This window comes from Mauremys reevesii, linkage group 3 (assembly GCF_016161935.1).
Source record: "Mauremys reevesii isolate NIE-2019 linkage group 3, ASM1616193v1, whole genome shotgun sequence".
NCBI lineage: Eukaryota > Metazoa > Chordata > Testudines > Geoemydidae > Mauremys > Mauremys reevesii.
The window spans coordinates 93540757-93557712 of NC_052625.1; the positions used below are offsets into that span (position 1 = coordinate 93540757).

Genomic DNA, 16956 nt, shown 5'->3' on the forward strand with positions numbered 1-16956 from the left:
AAAGTATTGGCTATTTAGTTTTGCTTATTAAGCAAGACAAGTGCATGGTGGCTGATGGAAATAAGCTATACTGGTAGGTATGTTGAACTACTTGGTAAGCAGAATGTGCTGTGGTTGAGTTGACATTTCGTGTTAACAATGTTATTGGCCTCAGGGTATGCTGGTCATGCATCTGAGTGCTTTTAAACTGATAAGACTTATTGATATTTAAAACAAACACTTTTTACTCAAAAGACCTAATAAAAGAAAAACTACAGAGGGAATAGATGGCAACTGGGAAGGCTTGCTGTTTTAGAATAGCTTTTAGACTCACACTATGTTGCCGTCAATCTGAGATTATCAAAGTACTTTACAAACATTAATTAAGGCATTGAGGGGGGAATTACTATCCCCGCTTTACAAATCAAGAAACTGAGTCACAGAGAGGTAAAGTGACATGCCACATGACACTGGTGGCAGAAGCTGGAAACAGAACCCAGGAGTCTTTACTGCAAATCCTGTATCTTTATGACAAGATCATCCATGTGACAGAACATTTCAAGACCTTCACAAGAGAAAAGCTCTCTTCATAGTTTGCAGTGCAAAGGTATTTGCTAGGATTTACATAAAGCATATCATCAGATACAGTGCATGCACCATGATGCAGCAGAGTACATTTTTAAATAGGTTGCTGCTGGATGGCAGCAATAAAACATTTGCCAGTAAATGTTAAAAGGCAGATTCTGTCTTCCACAATGTAGACCCGTAAAGTGCTCAGCACCAGTTTTGTTGGTAGAGATTCAATTATATTACCTTGATGGTTTCCATATACTGTGTTTCACTTGGTATAGTTGCTTTATGTTACATATCAAAGTACTTCAGACAACAAACTGTTCCCCACCCTCACAACATATCTGACTTATAAATCATGCAATAGAACCAATGTAACATTCTTTCTGTTTCCCTTCCTGTTGAGAAATGTTGGTTTAACAATTGAGTTTATAGTCTTGGGTTATAATCTGACTGCAAAACACCAAACTTTTATAACAGGTGTTTGCTTTCCATCGTCTTTCTTATTATACACAGAGATGATAAACAAAATTTACTAGTACAGACACACCATAAGGTATCTCTCGCTTTTGTCTAGCATTAGTTTACTAGGATTGAAAATCTCATGTTAGATAAATCCTCCCTGGGATTGATTGATTTGTTTTTTAATATTTGCCTTTTGTTGCATTCTGTTGCATACCAAAAGTCAAACCATTTGCTCCTCAGGATTCTCTTTATGGAACAAGATAAACATGACCCCTGATGGCTTAGCCATTTGCAGAAAGAGGGAGAAAGGGTGATGAGTTTCGTGCCCTCATCGTGCCAGCGGAAGGCAATTCCACCCCACCACCTGTTTAATTTAAAGATTGTTCTTTAATCATTGGATTCCACAATGGAAATGTGATATGTACAAACTAACAGTGGTTTGAATAAATTAACAAATGGAGGGCAAGATAGCGTAGCCCTGTTAAAGTCAATGGAATTTCCCTGATTTCCTCCAGCTGAGGAGCCAGCCCTGTCTTGTTTTAATGTTAGTTTTGGCAATACTTTAAAACTAGAATTCTATTGCTACAGTTTCTGGATTGGAAAAAAAAAAACATTATGGGCTTGAGCTTCACTCTACCCATAAATGGCCTCACTTCTTTGCACCCACAAATTTCTGAGCACAAATAATTACAAGCACAATTTAGGTCATTCATGTAGGTAGGTGCCTAGACTGGACACACAATAGATGTCTCAGGCTAAGATGCTCCCACAGTTATTTATAGACACAAAAAGGGAGGTCAGATTTTGCTAATATGCCCCTAATGATATGCAAGAACATGGCAACGAAACTCATCTTATCACCATGCATGAACTATGGGGGAAAAAAAGAAATTCCTGTATTCAAACCATTGTTGGACATTGTTATACAAATTAAGAAACATGGATGGAGTTAGCAACGAAATCAGTATTAATGCCCTTTCCCCTGCCTTCTCCAGCCAGGATTCAAGAGAAAAGATTACGAATGTGAATAATTCAATAAAAATTAAATGTAGCAGTCTGAAAGTGGTGCCTTTCCTTTATGTCTCACACCTACTTCCCTTCCCATCAAGAACTGATGCAGTGCCAGGTTTCCCCCCCGTGTTTTATGCCAGCATAACTATTCTTTTCATGAGAGCAATGCAGTGGTGAAATAGGCCTTGAACTCTATTTTTCCTTTCCTCTCACCTCCTCTTCTGTCTCTTCTTTCTCCTGATGCCTGTATCTTTCAGCTGCCTAGTCTTTCTTTCCCTTGTATCTCCTGAGTGCGTCCTATCTCTTTCCCACAGATCATTCCCCCCAACCTTTTCTCCCCAGGTTTCTCTTTACTTGAAACTCCTCCCTTACGAAGAGGGAAGAGATTCTGTAAAAACCAACTTTTCCCCTGCTGACCTCAGCCAGTGAGAAGGGGACACCAGTTCTATTCTGCCTACTGGCAACTCCAGCAATACTGGTCTAGAAGAACATGAGAGCACATAGGCCTGCACTATTAGTTCTGCTTGGCTTTCTAAGGACAAGTGGAGCACAGCATAGAATCATAGACAATTAGGGTGAGAAGAGACCTCAGGAGGTCATATAGTCCAACCTCCTGCTCAAAGCAGGACCAACACCAATTAAATCAACTCAGCCAGGGCTTTGTTAAGCTGGGCCTTGAAAATCTCTAAGTAGAGTACACAGTGCAGATCTTTGCTTTCAGCAGCAGCAAATCCTGATTGGTGCCAGCAGGTAGTGGCAGCAACACCTGTTTGTTGCTTCCGTGCTCATCCAGCTGCATGCCATGGCACATGTAACATATGGCTGACACTCTATTACTGTATATGAGGTGGGAAGACATCAGCTTGACCCAGAGCTCAGAGTAAGTTTGCACAGCTGGCAGTTAGTAAAAACACCCCCATTCTCTTTACCTGTAAGCAGAGCACATTTCAGTTGGAATCCTTGAGAGTCAATCCCCCTGGAATTCACGTTGTCTTTGCAGAGTCAGTTCTTTTCAGAGTAGGACTGCACTTTAATAACCAGAGGCACAGGGTCCACTGGAATTGCAACAGCAGGGCATCTGGGGGATGGCTGTACCCAAGGTTAGCTGTGATAAATCAGGGGCTATCAACTCGAGAGAAATTACCATAGTGGACGACAGCCACAACCTGCAGGATTGAATGGAACACTAATTCCATCAGAAATGGGACAAGGAACAGAGCTCTTGATAGTACAGATGACAACTGAGCAGTGCATCCGCAGCACCCTCTGTTAAGCAGAGAATACAGAAGCAGCTGATTCAGTGGCTCCCATCAAGAGAAAAACCTGATGAGGAAAGAGCAATAGGGGAAACAGAAACCTCACAAGGCACCCTGAGGAAAATTTAGGGATGCGACTGCTGTGGAACCATCTTCTCGGGCTTCATAATTCCACTTCACTGCAAGAGCTGAGAGGAATGGTTCAGAGGTGAAGAATCATCTCTTCAGAATCTTCTGAGGACCTGTCCTTGTTTACAATAATATAGAGCACTGCTGCATTCTGTAGTAATAGCAGCACACAAAATAGTGTGACTGTGATGTTTTGGATGACTGCTGTAGAATACTTCTGAATCGTCCCTTTGTAAGGATGGACAGCAGCAGATAGGCAGAGAGGAATGCATGGCTTCTACTGACCAACATTAACACCAGCTTTTGAATGAAATAGCCATGCTGTAAACAGAATGGGATAAACATTTTTGTGGGTCTAAGGTAGACAGGACCTTGACTTGGGGTGGAGGTGTGTCAAAAGCCACGAGTGCATCTGATTCTTATTTAATTTAAAGCATCTTTACACCACTCTGGCAATAGAAGAATGCATTGCACTGCCAGAATGTCATACAAGAATAAGGATCATTGTGTTTTTTATTTGTTGCTATTTTTCCACAGGTAACTCTTTTCTGTGTTCTTTTCTTTCCCCCTGGCTCTGGGCACTCAAAGGACAAAGAAAATACACAAGTAGTGGTGGAATAAAACATGGAGTCCTTTGCTTCTAGCATCAAAATGAGGAGGAGGAAGTGGATAGGTTCCTTTTGCCTCCTTGCTTCCCAATAGGGAAACAGGGGATAGAGACTAAAAGGAACAATATTTGTTTTTGTTGAAAGGGATAGTCAGATCTTGGTTCCTAAAATAGTTATGGAGCACATTGGTCAATAAGACTTCAATGACTCCACATATAGGGTATCTACATTTTTAATCCATATAAAACTAGTTGCTTGGGTCTGCCAAAGGAACAGATGGTTTATCAGTAGGTAACACCCACCTATTTCTATTTAACCATTACTGCTTTAAAAATAACATTCAGCCACCTTATCTTACATAACATTTTTCTTTTAGAGTAAGATTTCAAACATTGTGACTCTTCTGTTTATGTTATTCTCAGCCTTTTGCACGGCATTTATGCTCATGCAGCTGGAAAAGCAGTGAATGCTACACATTTTTGTTACTCTCTGGTATTTAATCTTTAAAAAAAATTCTTATAGGAACAAATGCCACAAGCAGCTCTGATTCATTCAGAAGCCAATTAGAAAGACCCTGAAATTTGCAACTCTGATGTAAAATCTTCTCCAAAGGCTTCACTTGGACACCATTGGTTCGAAAGGTGCAAACTATGTATCAAATTAAAAGAGGAGAAAAACTGTTAGACCTTTCACTGGTGTTGCAACATTATCTAATGAATTAGATCTGCAATTACCTTAACTGCAAATCTACCAAACTCATGCTGTCTCTATAATAACCACCTTCCCCAATTTCCCACTATTTCTACCACTGACACAACTGAACTGGTAGTAGTTCTATTGTAGATAGGGATCATGTGGCTGCCAATGCTTTTACCACAATATTGTCTAACGCTGCCACAAGCAGATCTGAATGACACTTGTTAAAATATTGCTGATGCGCTATTCAGTGTTTAGCACTGGTCCAGCTCCCGTAGTGGTAGCAGTGGTGGGGAAATGGGAAAAAAGGCTAGAGCAAAAAAGGCCCCGGTATGTTTTTGGTTTCCTTCTTTGACTAGCCAATAGACACAGGAAAAAGGACAGGAAAGGACTGATTACAGATCAATTTTGGGTTTAGATAACAGCCTGCATTCATATAGTGGATAGCATCACTCCCTAAAACAGTGCTAGCAACTAAGAATAGTATTGGATACTGCTTCTCCCTGCCCTGATTTTAAGTTGTATGCTTCTTCGTGTCATGAAGAGTTACAAATGGGTTATAATTCAACATATATGTCTGAATGCATTGTTATGCAAGAGAAAAAGAGATTGTTACAGTAGGTGATGTGGGAGTGGATAGATTACTGTATAAAAAAAACTAAAGGAAAAATTACTTTTCGTGACACTATGGAGTCACGTTTCAAACTTGGATTATAATTGTATATACTTTACGTGTCTATGAAACTTGCTGCCATATATTAATGTATTAGAGTGAGCTATATGAAGATAAGCAGTATGCCTATGGGAGTAGTAATTCTCAAGTAACTGTACTGTGATTGAAGAAAGGAGGAGGATACTAACATTGTAATTATGCAGCAATTCCGGATAAACTGATTATTAGCTTTTTATGATCACACTAACAAAGTCAATGTTCTGAGATGAAACAGCAAAAATATTCTGTTTGAATATTCAACAATGAATAATATAAACAATATTCAGCAACCAGCTGATCACCAGGTGAGTGGTGGACAGGAGAGAGTCGATGTAGCTGAAACCAGATAAATCCTGAAATTTAAATGGCCATCTCCCACCAGTTATAAGAATGGATGTGCTGTATTAAAGCCTGATCCACTTCAATGGGAGTTCCAGGAGCTAAGCGCCTCTTAAAGTGAGATGCCATTAGTGTTGCAAGCATGCAATAATATATACAATATCAAGGACCATGTATGTGTTTATTTTGAATGCCCGTATCACTTGGGTGCATTGTGCCTTTACCCAGAGGAGAGAATTACAGGTAGTTAGTACAGATCCATTTCTTCAAGTTTGTTTGGTCTTCAACAAAAATCTTGTGTGTCACTTTTTCTAATATTCTCTTTATGATCCCTGACTGTAGCAAGTGGAGTGGATACCTGCTGAGTCAGCACTATCACCAGCTAATCACATCTTCTCCTTTTAAGATCACCTTTTTATAAGTAATAACTGGTATCTAGTCTCTGTGATCTCAGAAAAGAGTCTTCCAAAAGGAGAGTAAATTACTGCCTCACTTGATTAATATTAAAGATTAATATTTTTAAGTCATAATCATAAGGGAGGGGCAGAGAATAACTATTATAGCAGTTTCTTGTAACTGGTTTGTTTTTTGGTACACCACATTGAAACTAGAACATTATTCAAGAACACCCATCACAGTGCTTAACAAGATTTAATGTACATTTATTCTTAACATGTGGAACATATAAAGATTTTATACTGAATAAATGATATTCATTAAGCCAGAGGAAAAGGAGGAATTTACATCAAGTTTTTTTTCCTTTTTAAACTACATTATCTTGAAATACAAATGCGGATTCTCATCACTGAAAAATCTTTGAAGTTGTGTTTCTTCCTTTTTTTCTGTATATTTTTTTGTCTATAGACTGGTAACCATTTTCTTAAATCAATCCATACATAACCATTTTCACACCTTGATTTATAAAGCAAATTGTGATCGGCTGCTCTCCCGAAATAGAGCATGACTTTATACATACAGAAACTTGTACATTACCCTCGGTTTTTTTTGGAGATATGGCCCAAATGAAAGGGAAAAAAAATTCTACTGTCACTTTGGAGTTACCACATCATGGAAAAGAAACTAAAAACTTTGTACTTAAAAAAAAAAGATGAGGGCATGTTTAATGTACAACTTCTATATACATCACGGCCCTTAGGCAATAAAAAAAATATTTTAAAAAATGATTAAAGGAATTGTGAAGAACTGTCATTGTGGAAGGTCAAACAACAGATGCAGACAAGACAGTTCTGGTGAGGAAGCAATTTATGTTTATCGTCATCAGGTTTGTGTTTCAACTCTTTTAAACTTTAAAAACATTTTTTTGTTTTGCTCCTAGCCTAATGTAACCATTTCTCCTGTGGAGAAACCAATATCATTTTGTATTTTGACTACTGACTGACATCCTCGTTGATCCCCTACACCTACATCACTAGAATTTTCTATTGCACAGAGCTTTGGGTGACGGTGTACAGGTTATTTTTATTTTTCCTTTTTTTGAAAAAATAAAACACACAGGAACTTGGTATGTTGGGGTTTTTTTCACCTTTTCATTTCAAAGTGGTGAGATTTCTTTCCCCCATTATACAATGGTTTGCCACAATTTTTTTTTAAAGTTACTAGTTCGCTTCCCAAAAAATATGTAATACAAACATGGAAAAGAACATTGAAAAGGATAATCTATGGAAAAAAAGTGTGACCTTTGAATGTACTAGACAGCAACTTTGGTTAAAAAAAATAAAATAAAAAGATGTACTTATACACATAGACAGCAAATATTAATTTCATAACTGTTCAAATTAATAATTTCTTTAATTCCCAATTGGTAAATAGTGAATGGGGCAGAGGAGCAAAGATTCTTTTTTTTTCTTTCTTCCTACGCTGGATAAACAAGAACAGAAAACAGCCAGTTATATGTGACCCTCTAATCTCCACTCACACATGCTTGGCTTCTCACTTATGTCATAACTGCCCAATCTGAAAAAGTACATCACAGATGACAGATGCAACCAGAGAGTTCAGGACAGCAGATATTGAGATATCCAGCAAACGACCCTCATGCAAAAGGAACTCTGAGCGGTTCTCGTCCACTCTAGCCATGGCTAGCAAAGCCTTGGCTGCCCTGCACATCATGTCTACGCTAGGTGGCTCCAGAGGTGGAGGCTGCATGTGCATGAGGTTATGCTGGCTCTGTTGGTACTGGGCCATAGTGACCCCATCTTCCAAGAAACTTATCAAATTTCCAATGCTTCCCTTCTGCACAGCTATTGCCCTTGCTGCTAACATGTCCCCCTGGGCAAGGTTCGATAAGAGAGCCATGGACATTTCTCGGCAGACTGGGTTTTTGCGGTCCCCAACGTACCTAACTAAAGTAGCGTAGAGTTTCTCCTGACGACTGAATGGGGGAGTGGCCAAGATAAGGTCCACATTATTGTCCTGGATACTGAGCTTACACAGGGTCTCCAGCACAAGTCTTTGAGGCGATAGGACTGAGTTGGGCCCCACGGTTGGAAAAGGATCCTGTGCCTCTGCAGATGGGCACACCATCCAGTGCAGCAAGCCATCCAAAATTGGCAAACAGATGCTTTCTGTATAAGCAGACAAGTCTAGCTGCCCAGAAATGTTGGCTAATGTGACCAATGTATTATCCCTCAAGACCTCGAGGCAGTCCCACCACCACTCATCCTTGCTGCAGGCCACCCCTTTGTCCTCCTCTTCCTCTTTCTCATATGTCTGTGGCGCTCGCTTTCTTTCCGGATGCTCATGGTGAAGGAGGATCAACTTTCCCAGGATCAGCACCAAGCCTGGATGTTTGGACATTTCGGTGTCATTGCCAGGCACAAAAGACAAGCTGCGGACAATATTTGACACACAGATGCAGCGTTTAGCCAAGGAGTCTTGCCAATGAGTTATGGTGCATAGAGGAGTCTCATCCCGGCTCCTTGGCTCATCTTCTAGCAGTTTAATATTCCGGTGGCTTTTGGCTTGATGGATCCCAAAGGGAAATTTACTGCTCTCTGTCTGGGAACCAGGGTTTGAGTCTTCGGGCAATGCTCCTGGTCGAGCTGACAGGACATCATCGATGGTAGCTGTTATACTTTTTTCCTGTTGTTCTTCAGGTTCACCTTTCCCCTCCAGATCCTTCTTTTTGCTTGGAGAGTTCAAGGGCAGAGGGGCCCTCCTTCGTGGAGGAATCTCCATCTTGCTCTCAAAGTGAGTCTGGATGTGTTCAGTAGTATCACCCCCACCAAGCTGCCAGTGGAGAAGCCCACTGTTGAATTCCTGAACACGCCCCAGTTTGTCAGATCTGTCAACAACAAATAGATTATTTTTCTTTACAATCTTTATTGGCAGCTTGTCAAATTTACTGGCTTGTTTTGGCCTCTCACTTGGATCAGCAATGGCACTGGGAGTGGCAAAAACAGTGCTCTTTTCTTCTCCTTCTATTTTTTCAATGTCATCTTCCTCCTCCTCCTCTTCATCCTCCTCATCTTCATCAAAGTAGTCAATACATTCATCATTTTCCTCCTCTTTTCCAGTATCCACTGCCAAGGACTGGCTGTCATCCTTCTTGACTGCGTTGTGATCAAGTGCTTTGTGACCTGGATCTCCCACTTCATATTCCATAAGGATTCCAAAAATGTCAATCAGGCATTTTCTAAAATATTCTACCAAAAGCTCAAGAAATCCAGATAACTGGAGAGAGAAAAAATAAAACACAAGTCAAAAAATCAGATGAACATTTTAGACTGCATGGAATTTGTTAGTAGCACTGAGCATATTCCAATATGTGTTAACTACGTATGCTAAACAATCTGTTCCGCCTTGTATTTAGCAGTGACACTCTGAGTTAGTTTCCAGACCTGAAGAAAAGCTCTGTGTAAGCTTGAAAGCTTGTCTCTCTCACCAACAGAAGTTGGTCCAATAAAAGATATTATCTCACCCACCTTGCTTCTGTAATATCCTGGGACCAACCTGGCTACAACACTGCATACATATTTCTATGAATGTTTTCACACATCCTACAGACTACTGACAGCCAAGCCTTGAATGAAAAAAATTTACTAAGGGAAATTCTTCTTCCCTTCTGTCTACTCCTGAATTGGTGTAAACTGTAATAGCTCCTCTGACTTCACATGAGCTGAGACGATCTACATACATTAAGGACCTGGCCTACTGTCTCTAAACCAACTTTCCAATATGTGGGACTCTGGCAATGTTGATTCTAGGAGTTGATATTCTTCCTCATGTAAGATGTATATAGCAGAATAATTTTCATTATGTCCATGCATATTTGAAAGCTGTTACCGGCAGACAGTTCTCTATGCTGTAAGATACCCTCAAAAGTAGTTTTCATTTGTGTTTAAACCTGCATTAATGTGTAATTATTGCACTACTGAAGGGCAACACTTGGATTCCTGGTGCTGGTTCAGTGGCTTTATGTCAAAGATGAATTACTGTTACTACATTCAGTCCCAAACGTCTGCCTATTAATTGTTCTTATTAAGTATGCAATAATAATCAGGGATCCTAAAAATCCATTTGCCACGGAAAAACATGGAATTTGCATTTTTACAGAGAATCTTTAGTTTTTACATTTTGTGAAAAAATAAAAACATGTATTAACTACTGACTAAATTTTACTGAAATACCCATGTTACTTATTCAATGCACGCAACCTCCCTCTCTTGTTGCTGATTTCTGAATATGCTTAAAATTAACATACTCCAATAAACTGCTTCCAATGTATTCAGGTTACTCAATGTTGTATAGGGGTTTGTGTTTTATTGCAGCTCATATTTCATTTCAGCCTTCAGATGTAATTTAAGTTATGAAAAGATGCTGAAAACTTTAAAAATCACCTCTAAAGACCATGTCACTGAGTTTGACAAGGACAAATTTCATGCTAATGATAATGTGTTGTTCTGTACTGTATGCAGCAAGGCTGTAGATTACATTCAAATTGTAGAACACACGGAAAGTGCTAAACATAAATGTTTATGACAAGAATGGAAAGGAAAGGAAAACAAGAGGCTCAAACAGTGGGGCCATCAACAACAGTAAAGAAACAATGCACTGTGACTGGATTATTCCAGTGTTTTTGTGCATTAAAGAAACCCTTATTTTCTGAAAATATAGACTACAGACACAGAAGTATTTGGTATACGTAAGAAATACAAATGGCAATTCTATTAATTTTATTATAATGATTGATGGAACTGGTAGGCTTCAAACTTACTTAACTGTAAATATATCAATAAAACATGTTCAACTGATACATATATATATTGTGGCTTGGGAAACTAAAGTTCAGCGTTTAACTTTAATCGTGGAAAAGCACAGATTTTTATGGTTTTTTATTGGAGAATGTTGTTTTTTTCTATCATGGAAAACTAGGATCCCTGATAATAACTATTCAGTGAAAATATATACTTTTCTCTGGATGTCCCATGTTACATCCAATTTCTGTTTTTCTACAATAGTTTTATTTTATTGGGTGGACAAATATGTTCCTATTCCATGGTTCTCTTAAGACTTCCAAACCCTCAACTATTTAAAAAAAAACCCACCCCAAATAAAAATCTACATTTAATAACTGCAGAAATTTCCAAACATCATAGAGAATCTTGATCAGCAGTTCAAATCAAGCCCAAGACAGTAATACCCAAAAAATCATAATTAACTAATGGCTGTACAGTGTTTTGTGTGAAATAAATTGGAGGTTTTAGACCCAACTCTAATAGACTATATTAAAAATTGCCACCAACTGGCACAGAACCGCAGCAAAAAAGCCAAGGATTAAATGGGTCATAGAAACTAAATTTAATAGACACTAAATAAACTCTATTTTACATAGCATAGGTTCTTATACCATACTCATCATCATAGTATTTGCTACCTTGATTTCTAGAACAGGGCTGAGAAACACTGGAAGGTAGTAAAGGAGAAGCTTACACCGTTAGATCTTGTGTTATACATGGCTTGTAGAAAAATAGTGGATTTTGGTTTTAGCAGCATTATCGATCTGACACCTTTTGTGAAAATGTAATTCCTCATTTTTTTTAAACGTCCAGTGTAAAAAAAACCAAAACAGTATCCTGATATGCCTGGTGCTAACAACCAATGTGTGTTTTTAGTGTACCTGATCCGAAGAATACCTCAAATCAGTTTCATGCAGTTTTGTAATGCCTCCCTTTTCTGCAAAACCCACTTTGCCACACCACTGATCTATTGTGGTTTCCCTGGATTGCACATACGTCACACTAATGAGTATGTATTCATGGACATTGCCTTCTCCCAATGCTGAAATGCTCCTATCCCTCAACTGTCCATTTTCACAAGGGATATTCCTCATTTTAAGCTTATAATTTACCCCATCTCACACTAGCCTGGGCTCCTCTTGTAGTTCATTGATGTTCAATCAGCAAAATTGAGGATATAGAATATTTTAATTTATATTTTTAATTTAAGCTAATGATAATTAATTTTAATGGACTCACTCAATCATTTTCCTGTGTCCCTCAATTCGGATTTTTGACTTTATCAGGTTGAGAGGTAAAGTGCCATCTCACCTACCTGCGAAAGGTTGAAAGTAGCAACAGTGCTGTCATCATACAGAAGAATATTAATAGTGTCTAGAGCCCAGGTACTTTCAGCCAAAAGGCCAGATTTAAGAGACATCATCACTCGCCAGGCCTCAGGAGTTACTGGAGAATGAGAGAAGAAAAAAATATTAGAAGCAATGCTTTCTAGAGGAGAGCTGGTGGACTTTCAAGAGAGACTTCTGACATGCTGACTTTAGAGAATACAAATGAGGTGGTCTGCTAAACAGGGTGTGCTCAGGTTCTAAGGCCTGGTCTACACTGGGGGGAGGGAGGGGGGATTCGATCTAAGATATGCAACTTCAGCTACAGCTCCCTTGTTGACTCCGCTTCCGCCTCTCGCCCTGGTGGAGTTCCGGAGTTGACAGGGAGCGCGTTCGGGGATCGATTTATTGCGTCTAGATGAGACACGATAAATCGATCCCCGATAGATCGACCGCTACCCGCCGATCTGGCGAGTAGTGTGGACGTACCCTAAATTATGGCACTGAGCATCACTGCTTTATGAGCCTTGTTTCTAGTGTTTGAAACTGGCAGTTTTTCTTGCCTTTCCTCGTGGTGAGATACTTTTACTAATGTTTGAGTAGTCGAAAAAAATCTATGAAACAAGTTAAATAAAACAAAGAGTCCAATGATCATTTTGTTTCTGCCCTTTACTCCTGTGTTGGGGTAGAAGCTGGAAGGAATGCTGTGTGTATCTTTATCACACTGAGATGAATTTAATTGGTATAGCACACTGAAGAGATCATACAGTAAAGTATTCAAAAGCAGTGAAAACAGCCAGGTGTCTCAGTGACTACTATGCTGGTAACTCAGGAACTTGGCTGAGGAGACTGATATGATGGAAGCTGCAACTAAGAGGGCCTCACATACATCATCTACCATCAGTATGGGGCAGAGGAAAGGACAGAACGGAACAATAGAAAGGACATGAACAGAAGTGGGAACTTGAACGAGTGAAATGTAGTAATGGGTTCAGTCAAAATAGGAAAATATTTGGGAATAATGTGGAAAAAAATAATAAACTCTCAATTGTACGAGAGTAAATATTATGGGAATGAGCACTAAATCATAGTTGATGCTATAAAACAATCTCCCCCAGAAAGATTAAAATAATTCTTTAATTTAAAAAACAGTCTTTCTTAAGATTATTTGAGTGATTTTTAAGAATATTTTCCATGCTCATCTATGAGATGCAACCTGGGTCTATCCAAATGTTAAAGAAGTCCCAACTGTGATAAATATATAGTGCATGACTCAAGTCACTGAAGATCTTACACTAACATCCCTGCACTGGACAGACGATTACACTACATGCCAAGTCAGAATGGCCTCTTGAATCTTACCAGTATGATTTCACACTAACATGTTTCCACCTTCCCCCAAAATATCATCTCTAACAGCACATTCCTATGTGATACCTAGGAGAAACCTTCAAGTGCATTCAGCCCTCAACCACAGAAAACTCATCTCCACCAATAACACAAGGCCTTGCCATCAGAGTTGCAGGGGAAATTCTTATCCTGGCTGGATATAAGGCTTGCCATCAAAAAACAAAAGGCCATTTAATGAAGGTGTGTGAATGTCAGTAAACAATGCAACAGCACTGTGCTTTAGTATACTTTCTGTGCCACAAGAACAAACTTTGCCCAACTGATAGTTGTACTGACCATTCCATAGGTGCTGTAGGGTAGCAGCTAACACATGGAATTTGAGAGCCTAAACTGCCTTAATACAAAGAGAGACCCATGGAGACTACGGGGCTCAACATTCCATGCTCCTTTTGTTCCCAGCTGCTGACGTCCTATGCAGTATTTGCTGAGCTGTATTTGACCTGTGGGATGACCACCCATGCTGTACAATTTTTTTGGTGCTATTATGTTTTAACAGACACAATCACTTTACACTTAGCTGAGTTAACTTTCAAAGCAAGGTCATAAACTCAAAGTGGAAAAAGAAAATCAAAACTGAAACCAGATTCTTTATGACTATTTCTGTATTTAGACCTTTGTTTGATGCTCACCAATATCTTTTGAGGTAATCTTTCGTCTTGGTTTTAAGACTGGTTGCGATGCTTCTACGGAGCCTGGAGGGAAAGTAATTTCTCGCCTAATAGGTGGTGGCTGAGGTGGAGGTCCTGTGACTTGTGACACTGGAACTGTGGGTATAACCTTCTGCATCTTCATAGAGGGTAGGAAAGGAGACTTGCTTGGAGACATACGGTTCTCTAAAGAGCGCTGGAAGGATGCTGGACTTGGAGCCCTAGAGATGTGGTTTGGCATTGAGGGTGGTGTCTGGTAGGACGACTGAGGAGGTCGAGTGATAGGCTGCATGGAGGCTGAGGATGACATGTAAGAAGGCTGACGTTGGTTGACATGAGAAGGCCACTGACTCTCATGGTTTATTCTCTGGTCAGGTACCATCATATCATCTGTGCGGTTCATCCCTGGATAGGGTGGGGCCTGTGCAGGGCCTCCAGGGCCTTGCCTGTTCTGGTAAGGGTAAGGCATATCATTCCGTGTTGGCCATATGTTCTGCTGAGGACCTTCACTGGTGGATGATGACTGCATGGGGCCACCAATCATCTGCGGGGGTATTCCATGCTGCTGGATTTGTCCGGGGCCCTGCATCCTCTCCCTGTTATAAGGATATGGATACTGTCCCTGGATAGGCCTCCTGTCTGGTCCAGAGTAAGTGTTGCTGTACTGGTTATACATTTCTTGCTGCTGATTGCCATACTGCATGTTATACATATCCCCTTCATGGCGTTTTGCTGGAGGCCCATACATGCCATCCATATGACGCTTATAGTTCTGAAAAAGAATGTTTTGGAGAAAAAAGCTCAATCATATTGACAGTCAGGACTGAGATTTAATATGTAATTAAAAAAAGTTACTGGCATCCTTAGATTCCATGACACTAATATAACGGCAGCATTTCAGAATGAGCACATTACACAGGAGGTGGTAAAATAGTAATTTTATAATTATTTTTTGAACAAAAGGTTTGTTTCTTTTCCTATTGTACAAAACATATATGAACTGGCAGAAAGCTCATTTTAAAAATAAAAAATTCTTAGGACTGCACAGAATGCTGCTTATAGAGTCAAGCTAGCAATACTATAGTTATGGTTGAGCCAGCTTGCATTTTAAGACCCTACTTTGATGTGCTTATAAACTTATATTTTAAAAAAATTACCTCTGGCTAAAATTTCTCATGTTAGCTCTCAATCCAGGGGTGAATTTTTTGCAAGTTTGATAAAATTCTATTGCTCACTTAGGACACATCTAGGCATGAAAAAGAAATTATCTTTACCAGCTAAGGTATTTTTTCACGTTTTTTATGATCAAACTACCAAAAAAAAAGTGTTTTTAAAGTTTCAGATTTGTCACAGACTTAGTCTTCTTGGATGATAAGTTTTGAAAGTCTTCTAACATCCCAAAGCAGGAGACTTCTGCAAGTATGTATCCAGGACACTGGAGTTTGAAACAGAGTATAAGTCAGGCAAAACAGGCTGGCTGGTGGGAGAAACACCCATCTCAGTTATGTCTGGTGTTCCAAAACCTCCACACATCCCTGCCAAGAAGATGAATCCCTCTCCCTGAATCCCCTAATCACATTTCATGTCTGATTATTCCAGCAGTTAAATTCAAACATTTTATTTTATTCTAGATAGGTGCTTATATGGTGCTCATCACTGTAGTAATGTGCTCCTGGAAGGTGTTCAGATAAGTGACATGACTAACATCTGTCATGTGTGGTTCTTTATGTCTCTCATCCTCCCTCTGAAGGGGGAGAACTGTGGGCACAATGTAATGTTTTGTTTTGACAGGGTTTGATATTTTGTTTTAAAAAGTACATGCTGCTCTGTGTTTATGTTAGAGAAGGCAGGGCGAAGAACTGCACCTTGCACTTTGAGTGGAAGGTGGAGAGGTTTGTAATGGTCGTTAGTTCCTGGGGGGAGTTTGCTTCAAAGTTTGAGCCACACTGAATGCCGTGAGGCAAAAAATGTGAATTAAATGTGCAGTTTTTTTAATATATGATCTATGGTAAACAAAAGTTATGGCTCCCACAGAAACCTTAAGTCACATTGCACAATGTATACTAATGTACTAAAGTTAACATCATATAAAATTCTATATGCATGCATCGTGGGTCAGTTAGAATTGCTCTGGGAACCATTAACTCTCATTTTCTGACTTTGGTGCATGTAAAATCCTAACCACTGAGTTGCATGAATGTTTTAATTTGCCACTCAGCTATCAAGCTATTTTAGAAACAAAGGGTCCATGGCCAGCTTTAGGTCTTACACATCTATGTAATATACTGGGTCTGTGACATGAACTCTAATGCAAGACACAGAAAAACAGGCATCATGTAAAAATTGTCTAAGTTGAACCACAATTTCAAATTCAATGGTTATGCATAAATCTTCTTAGACCCTGATCTTGCAACACTTGAGCACATACTTAATTTAAAACATGCAAGTAATCGCACTTCAGTGGGACTTCTGACATGATTAAAGTTAAACATGGATGTGTTTGCTGGATTGGGATCTCAGACAGTCAGATAACTCAGAGGGAGGATATAGA

General features: G+C 39.4%; 1 protein-coding gene across 13 annotated transcripts in view; it reads right to left on the reverse strand.

Annotated features, from left to right (window-relative positions):
- Positions 1–6415: 6415 nt before the first annotated feature.
- The window catches only part of ARID1B (AT-rich interaction domain 1B), a 405616-nt gene continuing 395075 nt past the window's right edge, over positions 6416–16956 (reverse strand). For 12 of the 13 annotated variants that reach the window (XM_039529451.1, XM_039529457.1, XM_039529455.1 and 9 more), the window contains 3 exons: positions 14388–15177; positions 12339–12469; positions 6416–9458 (listed from right to left, as the gene is read on the reverse strand). In XM_039529451.1, the coding sequence (XP_039385385.1) occupies positions 7725–9458; positions 12339–12469; positions 14388–15177 (2655 nt within the window). In that variant the 3' untranslated portion in view covers positions 6416–7724. The remainder of the gene's footprint in view (positions 9459–12338; positions 12470–14387; positions 15178–16956) is intronic. The other variant, XM_039529452.1, reaches the window with a different exon arrangement.